This window comes from Gavia stellata, chromosome 7, assembly GCF_030936135.1.
Source record: "Gavia stellata isolate bGavSte3 chromosome 7, bGavSte3.hap2, whole genome shotgun sequence".
NCBI classification, from domain to species: Eukaryota; Metazoa; Chordata; class Aves; order Gaviiformes; family Gaviidae; genus Gavia; species Gavia stellata.
The window spans coordinates 38,997,535-39,021,964 of NC_082600.1; the positions used below are offsets into that span (position 1 = coordinate 38,997,535).

The 24,430-nt window shown below is 45.5% G+C and overlaps 1 protein-coding gene across 1 annotated transcript in view; it reads left to right on the forward strand.

Moving 5' to 3' along the window:
* GALNT16 (polypeptide N-acetylgalactosaminyltransferase 16) overlaps positions 1-24,430 on the forward strand; it is a 78,368-nt gene that overhangs the window by 21,392 nt on the left and 32,546 nt on the right. The window contains exons 3-4 of the mRNA XM_059819528.1: positions 17,608-17,745; positions 20,709-20,807. Of these exons, the coding sequence (XP_059675511.1) occupies positions 17,608-17,745; positions 20,709-20,807 (237 nt within the window). The remainder of the gene's footprint in view (positions 1-17,607; positions 17,746-20,708; positions 20,808-24,430) is intronic.

Here is a 24,430-nt window from a genome sequence, read left to right on the forward strand (position 1 = left end):
CCAAGAGCTGGGGACAAGCCAGGTTACAGTCCCCTCTCCTGTGAAGCTGGGTTTGCCCAAGGCTGGATGACTTATGCGTGCATCCGCTGATGAAGTCACCAAGGCAGCAGAGACTTGCAGCAGGTAGAGCCCTCTTTAGTTGGAGGTGATGTCTGAGCCTTGCAGCAGAGGGTCCACCAGCAAAAACTAGTGAAGCACTTTCAACTCCATTGATTAAAACCACAATAAATGAGCCTTTGCTTGTGATGGCTAAGTGAAGTTGTAGTACCTCAACCCATGAGATTTTGTTAGATGTTTCAGTGTTCCCAAGTTAATGAGCCTCCTTGAGATAGGTATCTCTTCTCTTGACACTCATCACCCCGTCTCAGACTTGGCACAGTAGGACTTGAACTGTGGGACATTGGTTAATGCAGAGATGTAAATTGCTATTGCATTACCCTCACCATGGTGCGTGGACTGTGTCAATTTTCTCTCTCCAAGGCAAACATTTTTGAAGCAGTCCATCACATGCTACAATTACGCTTTTGGTGAGGAAGATCATTTACTTTCTGAAAAAAATCCCCATGATTTCTTCCTTAATCTGTGATTAAATATCAGTGGACTTTTGAAAGATACCTTTCTATTTCCCTTTAACAAAATTATTCATGCTGTTGTTCTGTGTGACTGACAGATATATATCAACCACAGGCCTTTAGCATCATAGTACAAACCTCTACTGTCTGCGGTAGTAGAGACAGTACCAGGCAGTTATCCTCTACAAACCGGCATAGAGAAATGAATAGTGTGCAGTCCTAGCAAATCAGGAGGGTAAGTTTGCAAAAATTGCTCCATTTTATGATGGAAGTACCTTACAAAGATTTGATGCCATGCGACAATTTTCTATTGTTTAACTTAACTGCTAGTTTCTAATGAAGAGTGTGCTGCTAAGCTCTTCTGCTCTGCCTAGTTGGGGCTTTGTTTGCTAAAGGGTCAGCTTTCCTGAATTACCTGAATGTGCCAAGTGTTTGGCTCTTTTTAAAAAAAAAAAAAGCTTTTGAGCTTCTGGCAAAAGGATACCTGTCTGCTTCTGGGAGGATTCTCCCTTGGGTATCCTTGACTCTGGACATGACCATAGTTAATTATATTTGGGAGAGTAAATGTCTGGCAATCAACTTGTTTCATCTTTTCCAGATTCCTTGGAGTAGCCAAATTCCTTGGAGCTGCTGAAAACCAAGCTGTTGACCAATGTATGTTGATATGGCAGTTCTGGAAAACACCCTTATGATAGTTGTATTAAGGCTTCTGTAGATCACTACCAGACCCAGAGGTAGACTCCAGCATTGAAGGAAAAGTTGGTTTTACATTATTTGTGCTGGTCTTGTAAGCTGCTTTTGGCAGAGCTGTTTAGGGGAGAAGCTGAAAGTGGATGCTCATAACAATCTGGTGATTGTTCTGATGAGAAAAGTCAATCACAAGAGCTCCCCGAGGAGGTAAGGAAGCCCAGTAGCATGGTACTCATCAGCGTGGGTGGGTAGCAACACCATGCTGGGTGGCGGCATCAGAAATGGCTTTGGTGAATGAAGTGGGTGGAGCCCTGCAATTGCAGTGGGGGTGTGAGGCAGGAGCTGAGCATCTCCTCTCAGCACCCTGCTCCCAGGTAGTAGGCCCTGCTGCGTCCGCAGCATGCTGAGAGTATTAATTTCCTTCTCATGTAACTGAGAACTGTCTCTGTTTGCACTGGAGAAGAACCTAGCTTTAAAAAAAAAAAAAAAAAAAACCAAGCAACAAAACAAACTAAAAATTACTATGGCATTGCTATGGTAACAAACATCTAGAAATGCAGACAGATCTCTGTATCAGCTGCAGGCATGGGCTTTATAGCCTGTGCCCTGGTGGTTGCATATGCAATCAGAGACAGAAACCATGCTGTAAAGGGAAAACAGCAGCAGGTTTATGATACCTTGGGATCTTTCCAAATATGAGACCTACTGCTCCCTCTGAGGCAGGCTAGCTTGATGTGTTGGTATGCATCTGTCATTGCCTGTTCACTACTCACCCCGGCAATGAGAGATGAGCGGCCAAATGCACTTCACAGCACTGTTATGGCTGAGCAGAAATGGCTGATTATGGGACTGGCTTTGGAATACCCTGCTTTTTGAGTTTAAGAACACTTTGGCCTCTCATCGGGTTTTTGGGGGGCTTTGACTAGTTGGAGAAGACAAATTCATTTTGCATATAGTGTATCATTTGCAGTTTCCATCAGCACGTTTAATGGAAGGCCTGGGAGAAGGCAAAGGGAGCTCAGCTTCTTCCCTGGCATGGTGTTTAGTTGTGTGTGCAGTGATTCTGGGTTTTGCTTTGTTTTCATTCTTGTTTTCCATTTTCATTCTGTTATGGGCAGCATTAAAATCAGTGAAGAAGGAGGGGAGGTGACAGCAGCAGAGAGCTTTGAGTTTCTGGCTGAAATGGAGCAGGTTCTTCTGAAGCACCCCTAAAGCGTGGGGTGTCTTCGTAACTCAGCCATCTTCCCCTCCACAAGCATCTCCCAAAAAATATGGCAGGACTGGGCAATAGGGCAGGAGAAAAAGGGAAGGAACTTCCACCAGCGCAGTTGTGGAGGTGTAGGGGACCCCACTGTAATCATGGAGGCTGATAGGAGAGAGGAAGACCTGTCGTGAGAAGGCCTGGCCTTGAAGAGTAGAAAAGACCTCAAAATGCTGCCTCCTAAAAGAGGTCTTGTTTCCCTCCAGCCCTCCCTGAGGGATGATCCTGAAAGGGTCCTGGCATGTGAAAAGGAAGCTGCCTCTTGTAATGCAAGGTTCTCTCTGGCTTGCTGCTGCTCTGGTTCCCCTCCGGACCAAGTCGCAGGCTGATTCTTCCTGACTACTATTTCTGGCTTCAAATTAGTTGAAGCTACTGAGTGTGAGGTATCACTGGGGACTTGATCCGGGTGCTTTTGGCATGCCAATTGTTTCTGTTCTACTTTGCATGTGATGGCAGGGAAGCAAGGGAAGAACTCCAGGGAGCTCAGTCTCCTGCATCAGGGCACATGTTAGCAGGTAGTCATGCGCAGTCATGCCAATTAATGCTGGTAGTGGACATGCATGGTAAAACTAGCTTTGCTCTGACACTTGTAATTTAGGATTGCCCTCTGTGCTGAGTGCTTGACTCTACAACTTTAAATACACCTTTTAATATTGGTTTGGAGTGGAGAGGGCAAGGAAGAGATATGGATGAAGTAGTATAAATATTGACAGACAGTGAAGTGCCCTTCAACTAAGGTAGGTAAAGTCTTGAAGGATGTGCTCCTGTGAAAATTCGGTACATCTCTCGTCACTGGTTTCAGAGAGCCTGAGCAACTCGTGTTTCTTAAACATCTGTTAATTACGGAGAAAGATTGAAAAATGCTGTCCTGGCAATTGGCTGGATCCTGAGCAGTGAACATTACTCAATAGGCATGAGAGCTGCTGTGCATGGACTGGCTCACACCCTGTGGCTGCAAAGGTCTCAGTGGGAACTGCCTTTGTGCTAATCAAAAGTAAGATTTGAACTGTTAAATGCATTTTATTCAGTAGGAGGTGCGGCTCGGCTAAAGAGTTTTGTTCTTTATTGGCACTGGGTGTGTTGCTGGTCAGTCCACCTTCAGCAGCGGCCCGGATAGACTGCCGCTCTACAGGGCATATGGGTGAATACGCTGCCTGGGTTGCTGTCGCTCCGTAGTCCTGCCATGTTCAGACTTGTTATATAGAATACTTTTACATCCAACCAGCTACAGTTAGAAATGCTTATTCCAGACTGTGTAATGCAGAGTTACAAGTTAATTCCTCTTTCACATTCACCTTTTGTCATTTAAGGGTAGGCCTCCCGCATCTTGTTCCCTCTCTAACAGTTCTTTGAAGTTTTTTGGTGGTTGGTTTCTGGTTTGGTTTTTTTAAGTTTATTTTGTGATCTCTTTGGTGCTGTCTGTCCCCACGCTTGCAACCACAGCTCTGCTTTTGGTTTTATGAATTTTTTTAAACCTACTTTTAACAAACCTGTTAGCACATTTCCTTTCTTCATGTTTGTTCATCTCCACGTTCCCTTCTGGAGCCAAAATGCTAAAACGCAACAAGAGTGAGCCAGAAATGTGAAGAATGTCTCAAGATGTTTTTGTATTTGGGAGAAAATGAATTGCGTTACAGACTCCATGTCTCTAACAAGCTGTATTGCATTTAACCTTTACCTTGCCACCACAACCTCCAGCTAGAAATTGATACATTATTTGCCTTCTGGGTAATGAAGGCTATTTAACAAGGTATTAGTTATAATGGTTTCTAAACATAAGCCATTTCCCAGGGCAAATAAAGATTTGGAAGAAGGGGAAGTTCAGTGTGTTAAACAGTTAGATTTTTCCAATAGATTGTCATAAAATCCGCAAGTTGCACCAGGGGAGGCTTAGAATGGATATTAGGAAAAATTTCTTTACTGACAGAGTGGTGAAGCACTGGAACAGGCTGCCCAGGGAGGTGGTGGAGTCACCATCGCTGGAGGTGTTCAAGGAACGTGTGGATGAGGCATTGTGGGACATGGTTTAATGGGCATGGTGGTGTTGGGTTGATGGTTGGACTTGATGATCTTACAGGTCTTTTCCAACCTTAATGATTCTGTGATTCTGTGTGAAAACCATGAACGTGAATGACTGAAAGATAGTGGAAAACAGGAGCCTTGAAGAGTGCTCTGTGTGTGTTTGTTCCTCTGTTTATATTTTTGTTGTGGCTGAAATCCTGTCCTGCTGATGTCACTGGGAATTTTGCCACTGGATTTCACTAGTAATTTACAGCACACTTAGATTTTTACATTGTGTTCTGAACACAAACAATGCCTCTGTGCTTTGTGCTGCTCTTGGCGGAGAGGAGCGAGCAGACCTCACGAAGCAGAGCTCATCCTCGTGAGGAACCCCGTGGTTTTCATGGAGCTGTGACAGGACTGAATGTATCTAGGTTTTATTTTTCGTTCACATTTAGGAAGGCTGCTGAAGGCCCAGGCAAGATTCTTTGACCATCACAGCACCAGTGGCTTTTTGGAGCTGTGCTCTTTCTTTGGTGAAATAAATCTGTGTGGTGAAAAATGCACCTGCCCAGTGCTCCTAGGCAATGGGAGGTAGCTGGGCTGTTTCGCTTCCCAAAGATGTGAATGGAGTTCACTGTCCTACTGGTTATACTCAGCTGTCATGCTTTGGAAGAAGAGAATTTAAAAAAACGTGTCCAATAGATGTTGAGAAGGGAAAACTGTCTTCCTTGACAGCATCAATTATTCTCACACAACACTCCTCTGGGAAGCAAAAGGTTAGGGGCACAGCCCCAGCTATCAGAAACAGACACCCACATTTTTCTTATGACACATGCATGAACTTTTAGTTTGAAAACTTGCTTGCAGAGTGGAAACTGCTGAGCTGGTGGCTGGGTTGTGAGCCAGCCAGCTGTAGTGGGGGGAGGCTGTCAGGAGCGCAGTCTTTACGTGGTGTGAGGAAAGTGGGACCAGACTGCAGGGCTCTTGAAGCTTTCTGAAAAAGAAATTTGAGCAAAAACTCACTAGCTGAATATGTGGAGAAAAATGTCAGACACATCTTTTAATAAATGAACTCAAAAACAGCAGCTCCCAAAATCTGCCTGATCAGACTTATGGTTTATCCAGGCCAAAAACCAGCTATAGCCCAAGGTTTCTGTAGCGGTGTTATGGCTGACCACAAACATTCAAACATTACTTAATTTGAAAATCAAGTTTTGTATCCTTTATCTTTACCTGCTGGGTTTTGAATTTCTAGGTATCTACCTTTTTCTCTTCTGCAGCTATGAAGGCAAAAATTTATCCTTTCAAAAGAAAAGCTGTGAGTTCTCCTAACAACATAACCCAGGAGTTGCATCTTACAATGATGCAATGATGATCTTACAATACGAGACTCGCAGCAGAACTATGAGCACTGTATGTGCAGAGTCAGATGATGGCTGCCCTTTGTATTGGATGGGGATTGACAGAGTAATGGAATTTAAAGATCCTTGCTGGTCATTGCAATCATTGACTTTATTTTGCCGCAGTTTGCACCTGCAGATTGAGATGAGTGGCTGTGTGAGGGACTGTGGTGCTTTGTGCATGGGGAGAACTGTGTTTCCATGAGCAGTGGTTTTGGCTATACCTGTCCTGAGTGCATTTTGAGACTGTCAGATGTGTGCATTTTTGTGATGCCCGCTTCAATGTCTCTGCTCTTCCTTATATGCTCAGCTCTTACTTGGTTGACAGTGATTAAACGGCAGAGCAGAGAGGCTGTTGAGGAGGCTTCTATTAATAATGTGATTGAAGTTTAGAATGACAGAGGCCTGCATAGCGTAACATAGGGTTTTTTCATATTTGACAGGCATATATGAGCCCATTTCATGATTCTCTATTGGTATGCACCATCCTTGATTAAATTTGCTATTGGGGAGGTAAATTTAATGCCTTTGCAAATGGAGACCCAAGCAGGAGCAGGGCATGGCTCTGAGGGTCTTGTCAGTTCAAATTGATTGCTGAGTCCTGGAATTGGAGCAATGCAGTAACTGAAAAATTAATCAATTAAAATGGAATATCATTTGGCTCCTAAACAAAATGCCAATGGCCTGATATTCTCAAATCTTCACTGACAAATAGACAATGAGTTTTTCCACTATTGGAAGACAGTGTTCCATGCAGCAGGGCTGAATGCACAGCAAAGGACATATCTGGGTGAACAAGGTCTTGTGCAGAAGGACTCATTTTTGTAATAAATCATGGATGTATACGCTCCATCAGTATTGTCACTACAGAAAAAGTACCAGTACAGTCCCTTGGGATAGATCTCATGGCTTCGAACCTCCGAAATAGAAGACTGCATTGTGAGCTGAAGGTCATTCTTGAACTTCTCAAAGAAACCAGGTCATGATTCAATAGCAGCGTGAGGAGTTATATTAAGTCACTCTGTTAAACGCCAGTTTGGTTGTTGGTTTACAGACAAGTTGTATTTTCATATTGGGCCTGGCTATCTCCCAACCAACAGGTCCTGCCAAGAGCCTTTCTGTGTGTTGTTCAAAAGTTAATGTGAGGAAGAGCTGTATGGAGCATCATGGTAAATTACCTGACTCACCAAGGTCGCATCCTACCCGGGTGTTATTTCCTGGGAAGACAAGCTCTGTGCAGGCTCTGGGGCTGTGGGCCAGCCTCCCCCAGCATCATGGTATCCTAGCTGGCACAATGGCAGGAGTGTGGCTCCCTGAGGCCAGTCTGCCACCTGGCTTGGTCTGCAGGATGTGCCGTGCTTCCCACCTGCATGGTACAGTTACGTATGAGAGGCTGTAACAGGATCTATCTGGTGATTAACATGGGGAGAGAGGAAAGAGTTAGTGCGGAATTGGATAACATTCAAAATCATGACTGTTTGAGCAAGACTCACTAACAAAAACATGTTAGAGAAAAAATCTTTCCTTGATGGAAGATGGGGAGAAATTCCCACCTCCTGCTGTGGGGCTGGGTTTGTCCCTGGTGGGGATGTGAAATGTCTCCTTGTTTTCCTGGCTCAGCTGTGCATGTGCACAGTATTTCTGCAGAGTGTGAATGTTGGCTAGTTGCAAAACCACACTATTTTATTCTTAATCTTCTAATCTCTGTTTAAAGCTCTAACTCTTGAGGATGAATGATTAAAAAGGTACTTCAACATCCTTTCTCTAGCCTTAGCAAAAAGCCCTTACAGCATGATCTCAAAGGCAAAGAAAATGAGCCCCAGGCTTAATATAATTAAATATTTTAATGCTTTGGGTGAGCAGTGCCCATTCCTCAGTGCTAGCTGACCTCTACTGATCTCTTCGGTAACTAGTTCACTGCTGACTACGTTAGCAGCTTATGAGGCCTAAAATTGCTTTCTCCTCTGCGAAAATATCTGGCAGCATCTGTCACTCGACAGTTGTGATTCACTGGGAGGAAAAGGCTGAATGTAGGTCACTTGAGTTCAAAGGGAATGGACTAGTACATCAGCACAGGAGGCACATGCATGCTTTGTGTCTGTGCAGACAGCATAGGTTAGAGAGTGGGCATAGGGAGACACAATTTATGTGACTGATAAATTTAATGAAGACCTAGACCACACTCATTTGAACTGTCTTATTGGCTTCATAGGTGCTGCCAGGTAATTATGAGGGCATCATCTGTCTTGATACAGAATGCTATGTCAATCTGTCTTGATACAGATGCTATAAATCAGGGTTCAGGTAACGTATAAACGGCCACTGAGCATCTAACACTTAGAAGACAGATAACAAAATATTGCGCCTTTTTCTTCTTGGTTTTAGTAATTTGAAATCACTTGGAAATCAGGGACATTCTTTACATATTTAAATGTCTATAAATACCAGGATATTTTTTCAGAAGAAAAAGTGCAACTTCCTATAGTACCTTTTTTTGCTCTGAAGGATCTCAAAACACACTTTTACAAACTGTGTATGCATAACCTTTAGCAGAGCAGTACTCCTATATACAGTAAGTAACCTAGATGGCTTTTTCTAAGGAGGTTTGCTATGTGATGCTAAACAGATGTCTGAATGCAGACAGCTTTGTATCCATGTGACAGTCATTTCTCTGTACAAAACCTTCATTCCGAGAGGCACTATGCCTGCAGCTACCTATTGGGATATCTTTCTGACAATGCTTCTGTTTTGGTGGGGGTGCCAGCATGAACTGTCTAGTCCCTTAGGTATTCAAAGAGTGTGCTGTCATGTCTGTCTTCCCTCTGACACCTGATGTTGTCATGGCTGTTTACAGATAGAGAGAGGTATGCTTGGAAAACAAGTGCTGTTTCAGGGAAGAACAACCCCATAGACCTCACACTGCTCTCTCATGCTGATACTCAATAATTTTGAAGACCATCCCCTCACTATTTTTCAGGGTCTTCTTCACATTCTTTCTCCTGGAGAGAAATACAAAAGCATAAAGGTTTTCATCAGCAAAAATGGCAGTGTTCATGTCACAACAAAATTTGCCAAATAAATAGGGGGAAAAAAATGGCTTTACTCCAGGGAATGAGATGAAGATCAAATGAACATAGAAGCCAGATGTATGTGTGTCTGGACATGTGGGTGTTTATACAAAATCAATGTATGTGAATGTCACAAATATATTAAAAACAAAAATTGTAATATAATTTTTCAGTTTTGGATAATGGACATCTGTGTGCATTAGACTTCAAGCCGAGGGAAGAAATAGGCCTTGGCAACTGCTTCACCTCATCTGGGCTCTGGTTTACCACAGTTCTGAGCAGGCTCATTTCCTCAGAGCTGTTTGGAAGCGAGTGCCCTCGGGCATCTATCTTTGAAGCCCTTTTGGCTTCCAGTGCTTTGCTTTATTCTACACTTCTAAAAACAAAAGACTAGAAGGATGCCCCAGGGCATCATGTCCCCTCCCTCCAGTTACCGGCAATGTCTTCCTGTCTCTGGGCAGCTGAGTCAGGAAACTTTGCAGGATCCAGCCCTTGCTAACTGCTCGAGGTCTATTCAGGATTACATAGCTGGGTCAAAGATGGACATACTTTATAGAAGTCATCTCCTGCCGTTTGTTATATCTGAATACCCTATATTTGTCTTGGCCAGCAATAGAGCATGATAACTGATAGTATCATGCACCTGTCACAAGTGAAGTTGTATAATAAATTCCAGCTTCTCAGGTTATGATTCTACAATGAATAAACATCAGGACTGTATTCAGAGGGGAATCCAAGTAGACATGATTTATGCATGGACTGCTGATCTACATGAGGGTGGAGAGCGGTTAGTTCATGCTGAAGCCAGTCACTGCATGTGGAAGTGACTTGTTTGCATGCAGTATGATGCTGAGCTCATATAACCAGCGTGGCAGCGAGTACCCCACATTCTTTAGGGCTGCTGTCTGCAAAATGAATGAGACTGATACGTGCTGTAGTGCTGGCGCTTGTGCACTGTGTGTTACTTTTGGCTGTCCTTCAGTTGTCAACCCATGCTGCTTTGCATACCTTTGGGACCTGGACAAAGCGATCCAGATGTGCTTCCTGGAAGCATCCCTCCCTTCTGTAGGCAAGAACATGCAGGATCAGGATGGAATATCACAAGAATGATGCTTCTCCACAGAGTCACTAAAGAGATGGCTAAGTATGATCATTAGGCAGAGGCTGCATAGCTGCCTCAGAAGCAAGATTGCGAGTCCTTAGACATTAAAGCAAGGAGTTGGGACTATGGTAGGACAGACACCACCTTTCCGTATGCTGAGAAGTTAGATGAGGGTAGTGGTGTGTGAAGCTACCAGAGAACCACTGCTTGTGATAGACAGAGGTAGTAACTTAATTGCTCTCGGGTTTTGTATTTTTTTTTTGCTGCTCCCCCTGTAAACTTCCCCCGCACTGTTTTCCTCTCTTGACTGCTTTTTTCCCCAAAACTGCCCAAAAGACCAGCTTGTCAAACCATGGCAAGTCTGCTTGAAAGGTAGTGGCCAAGCCTTGCCTATCAACACACTGTTGTGACTGGTAAGTCAGCAACATCCTCTTTCTAAACTCTTCACACTAACAACCCGTGTTTGCTTGTGACAGACATCATAGGAGAGTGTGATGTTCACCTCATCCAGGCTGTAGGCAATAACATAGAAAACACTGTGCCATCTTCTGTGTCTCTTGGAGGAGGCTCTGAAAGTAACATCCAAAAATTGATGGGTGTGGGGAGAACATTGCTGTAGAAACCAAACACAGAAAAATAATCGCTTCTCCTTTCTTGCCTTATACGGGATTTCCACCTTTTCAGGCCAGATGTTTGAGGACACTTTCCTTGTCAACAGCCCAATGTCTGGCAAAACTATGAGGGAAGAAGAGAAGAACAAAATAGAAAATGTTTGGTGGAATCCTATGACTTCCTAGCCATGACGCAGGGACAGAGAGAAAGGGTTTCTCAGTGCTAAAACAGAAGAGAGCAGAGATGCAGTCTCGCAGAGCTGCCAGAGAATTGCCTCTGCATGCACAGAAGGCAATAAATGCCAGGAGGCAGTGGAAAAGAACAGTGAGGTGGAGAGGGCACCTTGGGCAAGCAGCAATGCTGGAAAGCAAGCCCCAGCAGACTTTCCCTGCTCCTCACTCCCACCATCCCTTGGTGACTACAGCTCTGTCGCAGGGCCTGGAGAAACCCTGTGAGCTGGCAACCATGGCCTCTTCTCAGAGGGCATTGAAAATAGCCTCTGCTGGGGGCCCACCACTGGTCTCTCCAGCTCAGTTAGGGACTGGCAGCAGGCCTCAAGATTGTCCCGTGCTGATGGCAGTAGAAAATCTCTTGTGACCAACTAGCTGGTGTGGGAGCTGATCAATGCAAGTTGCTTTACTGCTTCCGCTGTGTTACTCCAGTTGGTGCAAGCTACAAACAAAACATTCAAATGGGTCGCTGAGCTCCTCTGTCAGCACTTGCAATTCTTGAAGAACAGAGATGGTTCTATTTAACTGTGGTAATTTTTATTAGCATTTCATAACAGAAGTTCCATAAGATCATTGTTCCTAAACCACATTTAAAATGCTTTACACAGTTAAACAAAGCATGAATAAAACAGGCCCTGTGCTGTCAGGCACAGCCTTTTCTCTTAAGTATTTTGAACAATTTTTCGGAGAAGTATATGGTCTATTTCATGAGACGTTACAAGAGCCATGTGCATACTGGGATTCCTAAACCCAGCTGGAAATGCAACGCACCCTCTAAAATAAACACTCTTAGCAACAGCCGTTCAAGAGATGATATCTTGCAGGTTCAGCCCATCAAGAGTAGCTTGCTCCCTGGGCAAGCAGGATCTCCTGGAAATTTCTTGGGAGTTGCTGCAGCTCTCAGTCCTGCCCTGTCTGTGCTCTGTGCCGTTCATAGCCCATCCATGTGCCAGTATATGGGTTACAGAGCTGAGCAGCACCTGTCTCTGTAGCATCCCCAATCACTGCTGTGCTCCCCAGTATCTGATTGCTGATGGTGGTGCTGTGCTGTTCTGTCCTCTCTGGGACTTGTCTTCAGGTCACTGGGACAACATATGGAGCAAGTGGAGTGAGCTCACGGAGAAATATTTCACACCGTGTGGACCCCAGCAGCTCCATTGTGGTTTACAGAGGTGACTTGGCCTTTGCTGTGAGGGAAGAGGATTTGCTCAGCCAGCAAGGTGGTATCTTAGCCCAGTGGGTTGAAGCTGACATTAAACCAGTTCAGAGGGGAAAACTCTGCTGAGGGCGGTTGGACCTGCAGGGCTGGTGGGAGGGAGGTGCTGACAGGGTTGGGGGTCATGGCAGTGGCAGTATATGAGGCTGCAGCAGCAGGATAAATCAATGGAGGGGCCTCAAGAGGGAGTGTTTGGTGAGGTTGTTACTCTCTGGCTTGATTTGTGTCCATATTCATCAGTTAGACCTTCCTGGTCAGTTAGTTCTTCCAGGGAAAGACACTTACTGGGCATGGCTTATGATTGATGCTTTTCTGTCCTGAGATTTGACAGAGCTGACACAATCATGAAAATGAGCTTAAAACAAAAGAGAAGCATGGCAGCCCCCTGCTCCATTTGTTGTACTAGTGCTAAACACTTGTAAGAAAGATATGCAAAAGCTGCAAAGTATACGTCCTGTCATATAAAACTTCTGTTGGACTAACTTCACAGTAACTGTAAAATGATTAATTGCACTTACCTTTGAGAGTTTTGCATGCCTTACTCTAGTTAAGTAATGATTCCTCATGACCCCTGGAGTATGGTTATCCTTTTTGAATTCGGCCAAGCCTGCTGTTACAAAAAAAAATCTTGGGATCCTGAAGCCCCCGGCTGCTTTGGTTTTAGTGGCTGTTTGCACGATGTTGGAGCTGGCATGCCTGTGCCTGGTGGCAGACAGTGACAATGCACGGAGGTGAGTGGCACTGTCTGTATGACTGTCTTGCTATTTTACAAGTGATCAGGCCTAGAGGAATATCACTGTGCTAGTCAAGAAATGAGCCTCTCAAGTTTTCATAGATGTGCGTGGCATTAATTCCTTTCCCTTAATCCCCTGCTTACAAAGCTAATTTCACTACTTAAATAGTTTCTGGTCTCTTGAACCATGTCAAAACACAAATAAGAACGTGCTTTCAACAGCAGAAGAGCAACTCAGTCCATTCTGTCACTGAAAGGGAAAAGCATATGTGAAAATGAGAAACGGTGAAATGAGATTAGAAGGTTTACATTATTTCCTGAAATTTTGGTATGTGAATTGTGTTGGAGGTCTCAGCAATGTTTGGGACAAACCTTTATTTGTGCAAACTACTTTGCTAATCCCTAGTCTAGACACTCACATTTCCAGTGCCTATTCATCTTTATATCTGCTTTCATCTAGCAAATTTTTTGGTCTATCACAGAGCATCAGTCAGAAGGAACTGGGCTCTTCTGCTCCCATAACTCCCACTTGTTGTTCCAGCCTCAAGCATGGGGATACAGGGTGTGTAGCTACATAGAGAACTTACAAGTATGAACTGTCCTGTTGATGTCGTAAAAGTCTTAACTCTGCACTCAGCTGCACATACTGTGCTTTTAATATACCCAAAGCTCATATGTGCTTATATTGACTTCTTCCTGAAGTGAGAGGTGTTAATGTGAAGGGAGAGGAAAGAGGGGGCGGACTAACATCCTCAGAGGGTTTGGCAGGAGACTGACTACTATTTCATAGAGAACCTGTGCTGCTCCTGTCAAGTATGTTTTCAATTAACAGTGAAAAATGTCCTGTCGTCAAACATCTATATTCTAGGAAAAGAATCTGATAAAGCAAGTCATTCCTTAAAGATAAGCTTTATATTCGCTTTGCCAGGCTTATTCATAGCTGTCCGGGCTCCACTCAGGATGGTGTTTGCTCTTTTCTCTTTATTGGGCTTTGCTGTTGTGTGCTTTATAATGAGCTGTAACATCTAGGGCTTTTCTGAGGAGCTGCTACCTTGTTCTTTCTTCCATATTTTGTATTAATGCAGACCTGATGAACTGTAGAGGTCTATGGGGTGTTATTGAATTGTATTTATTGTTTTCAGACTTTTTTTTCCCCCCATTTGTTGAGATAATTTTGAATTCTAATCCTGTTCCCCAATATGTCCGACACTTTTGCTGTATTTCCTATGGATTTGATAAATGTACTCTGTCTCAATATGCAAGGTGCTTATGAAAGTACTGAATAGTGCTGGATCCAGAATAAACCCCTAAGACCTGCTCTTACCATAGCCCTCTGCTCTGACAGTGAACAGCTGGTAATTCTGCTCTGACGGTGGCTTTCCAACCAGTTTCACCCCTTCTGCATTAGTTTCATCTAGACTATTATCTCCCTAGCTTGCTAATGACAATATCCTACCAGCCCCTATCAAAAACCTTTCCAAAGTCATGATGTATCTGTTTCCTGTTTCTCCACACCCTTAAGACTGATTACTCCATCACAGAAGAAAATTAGGTTGGTCTGACATGATGCGGTCTTGACAAATCTCAGTTGGCTCCTATTTATTACCTTGTTATCTTCTTGGTGCTCACAGATCAATTGTTTGATTACTTGTTGATTAGCGGTCTGTCTGGCGGCTGAAGCTAGACCCTCTGAGCTACCGTCCCCTGAATCCTTCCTTGTGCCTGTTTGAAGAGAGCACAGAGAGATACTGGCTGAGATAAAAATGAGAAATGTTCTTAACTGACAATTCATTCCCAGTGCTCTTTTACCACTTTTTGGATTTGATGTGTGAGTAATGTGAGACCCGTAGTATCTAGAGGAATTTCTCCTAATAGTTCAAGTTTTAAATGTGTCGTGGCCCGGAGGGCACTAATGGGCCTCCCTGTCCCTGCCCGCTCCCCGGGGCTCCCCCGACCCTGCCCATGGCCCAGGGCCCCATTTCAGCCCCCCGGGGGTCCCTCTACCCTGCCCATGACAGAGGACCGCCGGGGCTGTCAGCCCCTGCCCCAGCCATGCCACAGCAGGGCTGGTCTCCAGCTTCCCCACAGCCCTGCCCTGCCCAGCCACGGGCCCTGCCATGGTGGGCCCACAGCCAGGCTGGGCCCCAGAGAGGTGCCCGATGCCCGGGGCTGGGGCTGCCCCAGTGCCCCCCGCCTGTCCCGCTCCCGGCTGGAGGGTGGGACAGGCCCTGGCTGCCAGGCCTTGCCCTGAGGCCCACCATGGGGAGCCCCGGAACCTTGCAGTGCCCTGACAAAATGGCTCCTGAAGACTTGTTGCTGCTTCCAGCTTTTTGCACAAAGTTCATGGTAATATAAACCAAAACCAGCTGTTGTTTTTCCAGGGCTTGGGGAGACAGAGATAAGTGGTAAAGGGCAAGCGAATGACTGCAAAATATTTAAAAGCGCCTTTTGCTACGAATCAGTGTTGTTTTCTAGGGCAAGAGGAAAAAGAGAAATGGAAGCTAATTTTGACAAAACGCCTAGTATGAATTAAAGGAGGAAACATTTCAATTTCTAGAGGTACTAAAGTAATTCTTTTCCTCCTGCTACTGAAAATGTAATTTCAAGGGAGATTCTAGGCAGCAGGCTGTGAAACCAGCTGTAGAGATCACCGAGCCGTTGCCCTAAGCCAGCGACACGGCCAGCCGGTGCCCCGGCGCTGCGAGGGGTGGCAGGGGGACGGCATCCCTCGCTGAGGGGCGGCAGGGCAGGGCAGGGCGCTCGCTGCCTGGAGAGGCGGAACGGAGGCAGACTTACCTGCCAAAGTGTGCCTTTGTGAGTCCTGCAGGAGGGTAAATCCATATGCGGCAGCTTGGTTGTGCAGTGGCTGAATCAGTTCTTTATGTTGAAAATAGTGGCGCTTTTTTTTTTTCCTATGAAAAGACATTTCACTCATTCTTATATGGTAAGAAAGGGAAATCTGAGCACCAGGCTGGCCTAGGCTGTATTAGGCGTAATTTTATGGGCCACCTTCATTTTTTTTTCTCACTTCGTTCATCTTCACTCCAAATGGAATAGTCCTAACCTTTAATTTCTCTTCATCCTCCAGTAGCTTCCTTCCAGAGCCTGGTTTGACAAAACTTGCGCTCTAGTCACAGCTGCTGAGCTGTCCCTGATTTTGTATAACATTGTTCACAATGGTTTCAGTTTTCTCTGTCCCACTTGCAGTGCACTTGATTTGCTGTATTTCCCATGTCAGCGGACCGAGTGCAGGGTTTCATTGAGCTGTCCGTGGGGACACTCAGGTCTGTAACACGAGTGGTCACGGTTCACTTGAAATCCATCAATGTGCATGAGTAGTTCAATTTGTTTCTTCTAACGTTCATTATCTTGCACTTGTCTACACTGAATTTCATTTGCCATCATCTTACCCAACTGTCTGGTTCTTCTAGGGCTGTCTGCATTGCAGGGTAGCCCTTCTCAGAGAAAGGTGCAGAGATGTTTGTTCTTCTGAGTGCTCTCCTGCTTAAGGAATTTGCTGTGGTACTGGGTCTCTTGAGTTGTTTCCCAGCCCACTAAGATGGCTCAGCCAAAACACTGTGTGATGTCGGGGACCAGTCCCTGGTCTCTTGCCCTCTAAAACTCCTAAAAGGAGGCTTATAGCAGAGGGAGAAATGTGATCAAGCCTAGTATTAGAGACTAATATCCAATCTATTTTACACAGAAGGATCTCAAGATCTGGGGATTGTTCACCACTTTGGATGATCTGGATGTGCCAGAATCTGCCTTTTCCAGCAGTTTTAGGGACCTCCAGCACTGCCTTGTACAAGGCTGGGAGCATTTTATGGCTTCTTCATGATTTGGTCTATCAAATGGCTACTACAGACAATTTGTTAAACTACTTTTATTGTATAAACAATCCTGATAGTTTTATAAGCTGATATTTTACAGTTTCTGGGTTGTTTCCAACCAAAATCTCATATCTAAGAGTTCAGCATGGGCTAGAACTGTGCCTGTCCTCCCTCCCAGTAGCCCTAGTGAATGGTCGTCAGGTGCTGGCATTGCACTGACTCTGTGGCCTAGGAAAGCTAGAGAAAAATTAGGAGAGGAGAGGGATGGCCCAGGAGTTTTAGGTCTTGCATGGGACTGGGGACAGTCACATGCAGCTTCCAGCTTTATCACAAACTTCTGTGAGACTGGACAAAGCTGGGCAAGGCGCAGCAGGGAACCTGTTAAATAAGCTGCCTCTGTGTTTGTACGCAATAGCAATTGCCAAAAGGCTGAAACTGTTTTTCCTCAAAATACTGTGTTTCAGCCACATTGGCTGGAGGCTGCTCTCAAACCTGCGTTGCCTGGAAGGGTTTCCAAATGCCTGCAGTCTCTCACGTTCTGCGTAACAAGTGCTAAAGGGAATTCAGCTCTGCCTGTGCTATCAGGAACAGCAGCTTTCATCCCAAGCTCAGTCGGTAAAGATAGTGAAGCCTGCAATTTTCCTCTGAGAAGGCAATTATAACATCACATCTGTGAGAGTTTCCTGCTTTTTTTTCCAAGCTCTTGCCTGTCCTGCCTTCCCCCATACCTGAGCCACTTTGGATGTGTGGCAAACAACCTGCCTTAGCATACGCATGTCTGAACTTATTACCTGTGTATAAACATGAGTCGGCTGCTCTCCCTGATGCTCTGATGCTTGTCTCTGCTCTAGATGACAAGGGCTCCCCAAGGAGAGAAGAATAGCCGGAGGGGTTTTGACGAAAAGGCTTACTTGTCCTCAAAGCTGCTGAAGGCCGGAGAAGACCCCTACCGCCAGCATGCTTTTAATCAGCTAGAGAGCGACAAACTCAGCAGCGATCGGCCCATTCGGGACACCAGGCACTACAGGTACCGTGCAGCCCTTGCTCCATGGCTGCTGCTTGTTATGGGGAGTCCACTGCCCTCCTGTGTTGTTCTGCAATGTTGACAAAGGATGGTTTGGGTTTTTCTTCACCAGCGTCGGTCCGTTACTGTTTCATGGTTAATCTGGAAAGGTCTCAAATGCGCAGAGACCCTTAACTAATTCAACCCCAGCTTGTTGCTTTTCTAGCATCTCTTCTCCCAAGTCCAAGCATCACCTTGTTGTTTCAGCACAGCCCCTCCACTGCAGCTCAAATTGCTCATCTGACAGTTGTTTTTTGCACAACTCCCCTCACACTCGTGGCTTCTCTCAGGGACCCTCTGTCCTGGCTGCAAGGTGCCCCATTGTTGCAGCCTTGCTTTACTCTGGTGTTCCTCACCTGCTGTGCCCCGGCTGCCTGAAGCTGGTTTGGTGCCTTCTTTCCAGCCTGTACATTACAGTTTGGATGAAGGGTGCTGGGGTGGGGATGAAACTAATGTGTAAATACAGTGAATATTTCATGGTTGCAAAGTGCTCATTGTTCTGTCCTTGTTGCACTGGGGGTGAATTTATTCTGCTGACTAAACTCCTCTTTAAATTACTAATAGTGCTCAGGTAACTATTTTGTAGCTTCTGGAGTACAAAAAGATAATGTTGTACCTTGAAAACTGTAGGTTTGATAGTGATAGGATAGTGTAAAATGGCCTACTTCAATGGAGGAAAAAACAGAAGCAAACTAACCGTGTCTGAAATGCTTGTCTAGCTGGGCTGGAACCTAGACCCTACCTAGGGTTGCAAAGCAACACTTCACAGCTGCTGGGAATGGGAAACCAGGCATTTAACTTGACTGAAACTGTGAAAGGGATGTCAGGAGACAGGGAGCTTTGTGAGCCTGCCAGCACTGACAGCCATCAGGGTGCTTTGTGAATGCAAGCAGTTGGGACTTTGGTTGTGAGATGAAAGTCTTGTGCTCCTGTTCCCTGGCATAGTACTTGGGATTGGCTTCCTAGTGACTCAGAGGCAGTGGTGCCATGTCCTGCATTACTGACAAGTCTCCCTGCCATGCAGAACTGCTGTTTTCTGTTAATCTGCTGTCATGTTCTGGCCTACAAACAGCTCACTTCAGAGGTGGATTATTGTTTATTTTGATCTGTGGTAGCATGCAGAGCATGCTTTTTGTGAAAAGTGTCATCTGTGCACTTCAGTCTGAAGAACAACATATATGTGATTCCCTGGAAATGTATGGCCATTTCAGCCCCAGCTTTGCAAGGATTCCCTTCAGCAATGGGGAGTCCAAAGCAGTGTATAATCAGAGCAGATAAACCTATTTCCATGTTACTTTCCATTGCAGAGGTGGCAATTTGGGAATGAGGATCTGGTTTTGAGTACCTTGTGTTATATCATTATTGGAATGGTTGCTGGGATGGCAACTTAGGATGAGGACTTATTTCAGATGGTACCATTTAGGTATGGTTTGAGGAAAGCCCATCCTTGTGTCACAAATGGACCTGGCTCTCTGTTTAAGGAGTGGGGAGTCAATAGGTCACTAACATGTCACTTTTTCTTCAGGCACCCAAGCAGAGCTTGGGCATACTTGACTCCACATCCTACAAGCTCCTTCTGACCTAGCATGTAGCTGTTTTTTTCTTCCAAAGCAAAGAGAGGGCCAACTTCCAAGCACAAGCTTTGTCCTTGTCCTCTGCGATGCTGTAATAATGCTGAGATCTTGGGAAGACTTCCCCAAATAACACATACACCAACCTCTGCTGCTTTTCCACTTCCTGATGCTTTAATACATTTTATATGCATTACATCATGGAGTTATTTTGAAACAATAATAAATGTGGTATGTCTCCTGTCTGGTCTCAGGTTTTCCGTTTCAGTCTTTATCAAGATTTCTTTATATGTTTGAAAATGGCTGTAAGAAGCTGCTGTCCCCTTAATAAAATATTGCAATAAAAAAGTCATAAACCAGTAGGATTGAATGTGATGGTAAAAACAGTAACAGTGTAGTAATAGCCACAAAAGAATAGTAATTAAATGCAGAAGTACAAGTAGTGGCTGTAAGAACTGAATTGTATTCCCTCCCAGGATGGGTTCAGTCTATGCGTGGCCTTGAGTTGTTAAAAATGCTACGCCACAATTTCAGGTGTGGGCTCTTCATCAGGCAGGGAATTAGTGCAGACTGACTGCTGTTTGGCACTGGATGGAAGTTAAGAAGGCGGACACTCTGGAGGAGCAGATCAGCCCAAATCTGCCATTCCTAGTATATGCCAGAATTGGATCCAGGATTCACATCTGAGAGTTGTTCTCCTCCAAGAATCCTTGCTCTTCACAGGGTATAAGCAGCCCTGGTGCAAGCTGATCCTGAGTTAATCCTTGGTTCTGAGTATGAGAATAAATGTATGTACCTACCATTACAAAGTCAGATGAGAAGCTGGGAGGAATTGCTTTCCATTGCCAGCTGAGGTATTAGTGTTGAACCTCAGCAAATCCCTGATACAGATCGCAGCACTAGCTAGTGCTTTCCTTTCTGTAAAGTCCAATGTCCAAAGAATTTAAAGTGCTTTATACAGCAATGCCTGGGTGTACCAGCTCCATGCATCCTTAGCATGTGCATGTCCTATGCATGAATAAACAAGATTTTACATGAATCACAGGCAAATCCAGGGACTAGAGTGCACGATATCGAAACTTTGTTCCCCGTGAAACCCACGTGTCCTCCTCAGCATGCAGCATTGTGAGTTTAGGTATCACAGCCTCAAAGCTTTACCTTCCAACAGGCACAGTTCTTTTTAAGCTCTGCCAACCTTGGTGCAAGGACTGCTGAGGCCTCTCTTGCTGCAGCTCAGCTGTGCTGTTTCTGGTTTTAGCGTGTTACTCTCTTCTCCTTTAGAAATTCTAGGTACACTGCTGCAGTGACTGCTGCTGGATGATGTTTGGCTTACACTTCTGCTCTCCCGTGTTGCAGGTGCACTTCTGTACGCTATGACACAGACTTGCCAGCTACCAGCCTCATCATCACCTTCCACAACGAGGCGCGCTCCACCCTGCTCCGCACGGTGAAGAGGTGAGTTCAGCAAGGTGTGCTGGGCCCAAACGATGGTGCCTAGAAGGGCACTGGTGGAGGGTTATGCATTTTCCAGTGGTTAGGCAAGCAGGGTGGCTGCAGTCGCCCAAGTGCTTGTGACCTGCCCTTGAGCTGGCCCACTAGGACACATCAGGGGCTTGGATTGGCAGTGTGGGCATATCTTCAAAGACAAAACATATGTGCAGTTAGCTGCTATATAGCCCCAATGGGGGGAACCATTAGCAACAGAAAAGAGGCTGCTGGGTTTGTGCCCACAGATGGGAACAGTCTGTATGAGCTTGGTTTGGAAGAGTTGGGACCAAAGGGCACGCTGTGGGCTGCAACTGAGCGAAGGGGCTTGAAAGGGACTGTGTTTCATAAACAGGACAGCAAGCTCCCTGCTAGCGCACGTGTTACAGGAGCTGGGACTGGCTCAGTGAGGGCAGGGGGCACAGCTCGCAAGTCTTTCAAGCAGAAGGTGATGAACTTGAAGTCTCATGGAGACTGAGCCCTTGCAGTCTGAGCAGGTGCTCAGACTCACTTGCTGGTAAACAGTTGCTGAACCTGATGGCCCATCAGATCCTCCCTGCGGCTTTGTGCACAGACCCTGCTGAACCTGCAGGACACTTGCTATCTTGTACCAGTGTCTCCTCATATCTGAGTATCATCAGCAGTGGCCAGATCTAGCCAAGTAAATAGGTGGCACAGGGCCTGTCAGCATCCCCAAGTAGATGGGAGCATGCAATTATCTGTACTACAAAGCAATGTTCCAGCTGCTCCTTCCCTTCCCCATCACTCCTGCAGAACCCAGGGAAGCTCCTTTCCTTTTAGTTTTTACACAAAAAGTGCCCTCTGCCCTGTCTGACTTATCATTTCTCAAAGGGTCTCTGAAGCCTGCAAGCAGGTCCAGGAACAGCCTGTGGAGGCTGAAGGAAGAGTGAATTGTCCGGGTAGAAGGTTGAGCTGATGGTATCACTAACAGGAATGCATTATTCATCATCACCACTTCTTTCCCTGTCAGATCCTGTGGGCTTAGAGAAATGTGCTTTGTGAATAAATAACAGGCTTTTTCTAGTTGGCCTCATGGCTAGAAGGCTGGGTTTCTGTCTGCCAGGTTTGGTGCTACTGTTTCCAGAGACCTGTGTATATTGCATTACCACATTTTGCCTTTTTACCTCTATCATTTCCTTTTCATTTGAACCACAAAATGAGTTCTACAGAGCCACTGTTCAGAAAATGAGCAGATTTGTTTGGAACCCTGGTGCTGCTAGGGCAACAGGAGGAGATTTCTGCCAATTACATCATAGGTCGGACAATAAATGGGTAGGTGCTCAGAAATCATGGTAGTAGGATCCTTAAGAAAATGCAGCCAGTCATATAGCCAGATGCCATGATAGTTAAAATGAAGAGATGACATTCAGAGCAGCAGTAACACACAGAGAGAGAAATTGATATCCAGATCCTATGGAGGTGATGTGTACTAATGAGCAGCTGAGTGTTGCCGATGCATTAATAGACCAGGCTTGCTCGAAGCAAGGTCAACTAGACTAGGTTGCTTAGAGCTGTGCCTGGTCAGTTTTTAGTATCTCCAAGGATGGAAACTCTGCAACCTCTCTGAGCATTCTCTTCTCAAGGCTAAACAACCCCAGCTCTTTCAACCTCATCTCTCACGGCTGATGCTCCAGCCCCTTAATTATCTTAGTGGTCCTTCACTGGACCTCCTTCAGCATGTCCCTCTTTTTCTTGTCCTGGGAAGCCCAGAACTGGACACAGCATTCAAGACGTGGTATTACCAGTGTCTCAGATGTGGTCTCCTGCAACCCAGAGCCCCCAGCAAAGACCTTGAAAAATGGATGACCCATCTATTCAAATTGGTCCCTGCAATCCTGCTGCCACTGGAGGAGTGCTGTTGTGAGGGACTGGCTGCGCTCTGCTGTGAGTGGTGGGGTGGATGGCATTTCCTCCCAGACCTCTGGCTACAGCTGGAGTCTTCATTGCCAGATGGTTTACAGCCAGTGGATGTGATTGATTTACTCCTTGCTTACATCACATGTCAGAAGTGTCCATGATTTATTCCTGGCTGGCGAGGGATCCCGAAGGCTGAATTCTTCTTGGGCTCTACAGTATTTTCAGTGTTACACAACCAAGCATTGGGTAGTAGCCTTGACAACCCTACACAGAGGTGAAGACTCAGGTCATGGCTGCACTTTTAGAAGTGGCATGGGGCTTAGTACCACTTGCAGGTTGACACTGGTGTTACAGAGGGAGTTGAAGATTTCACAGTGCTCTCAAGGTCTCTTCCGTAACCCGAGAGTCCTGTCTTTCAGCAAAATGTATCTGCATGTGCCAGGCTGAGCTACTGCTGTGAGTATAATTGTCGCTCAATTCCCATACACAGTCAATGCACCGAATACTATGTAATTACTTTGCAGCACTTTGGGATGTCAGGTATCAAAGGGACAGGACTGTTCTGTTCTGTTTGGTTTATGATCTGGCTGTGAGTCTGCAGAGGACCTCAGTGATATTAAGCAACAGGAGGCATAAAATTGTACTGCCTGCTTAGCTGCTGACTAGTCAGGCTTGCAGCCTGTCATTATTTCTTTACCCATAAAAGCTTTCTTAAGCCAGGTAGAGCAGGATTATTTAGATAATTAGAATTAACCATTTGAGATGCACCTGGTGAAAGTTAAATACGATTCTACTGTTACTATGGGCCTTGTCCCAGGTTTAGTTATCATAATTACGCTATGGGGATGCTATAAGAGAAGTGGGGGTGGAAGACAACAACTGATGGAAATGAGCAGCACTAAGAGCAAAATTTTCTATGGCTGAAAACTTTTTTAGAGGCCCAATTTTTAGAGGTGAGTAGAATATGTACTACCAGTTGAAGTTTTCATATGGGAGGTCTTTGCAAGCCTGGCTGGTGAGTGCCTGAATTTGGGCATTCAATAATCAGCTGTAAAACTTTGGAGATTCTAGGAAGAAATATATGAAAAGGGTACTGGGATTGAATGACTCTTAAATTAAAACTAGAGGGAGCCTAAATGCGCTCCCCTGAGCCAGATACTGTCTTACGGTATTATTCTGACAGCTCTGCAAGGTAAGTCAGCTGAGTGGCAATGCTGGTGCCAAAAGGTCTTGGGAAGTGACCCAGGGATGAGACTCCTGCATTACAGTTTATTTCAGGGTGATCTAAACATGGCAGCTGTAGGGGCCAGATCCTGATCTGCAGACCCTTCCTTGCTAACCACACCTGCATGTGTGCATATGTGGACTCGCACAAGCACCTCTGGCAGCTCAGCAGCTGCCAAGCTCTCCCTGCTGCCCCTGGGATCTCTGCTGCTGGGTGGAAGCAACAGGAGTGATGTGCTGTTGTTGCCACTTGAGAATGGGAGAAATGTTTGTGTATGAGGGAGAGAGGGAAACAGAGGATTGACTGTGGGGAGGAATAACTTCTTCTTTCCAGCACCCTGTTGCTTGTCTGTCCTGGTCCCCGGAGGCAGCATGGGCTGCATGCCTGCCTGCTGCTGTGGGCTCCAGCCGTTTTCCTCCTCTGCCCTAGGTAAAGGCAACAGGCAGCTGGACCTTCTGCCCAGCCTGCAAGCTGCCAGAGGGACCAAGCC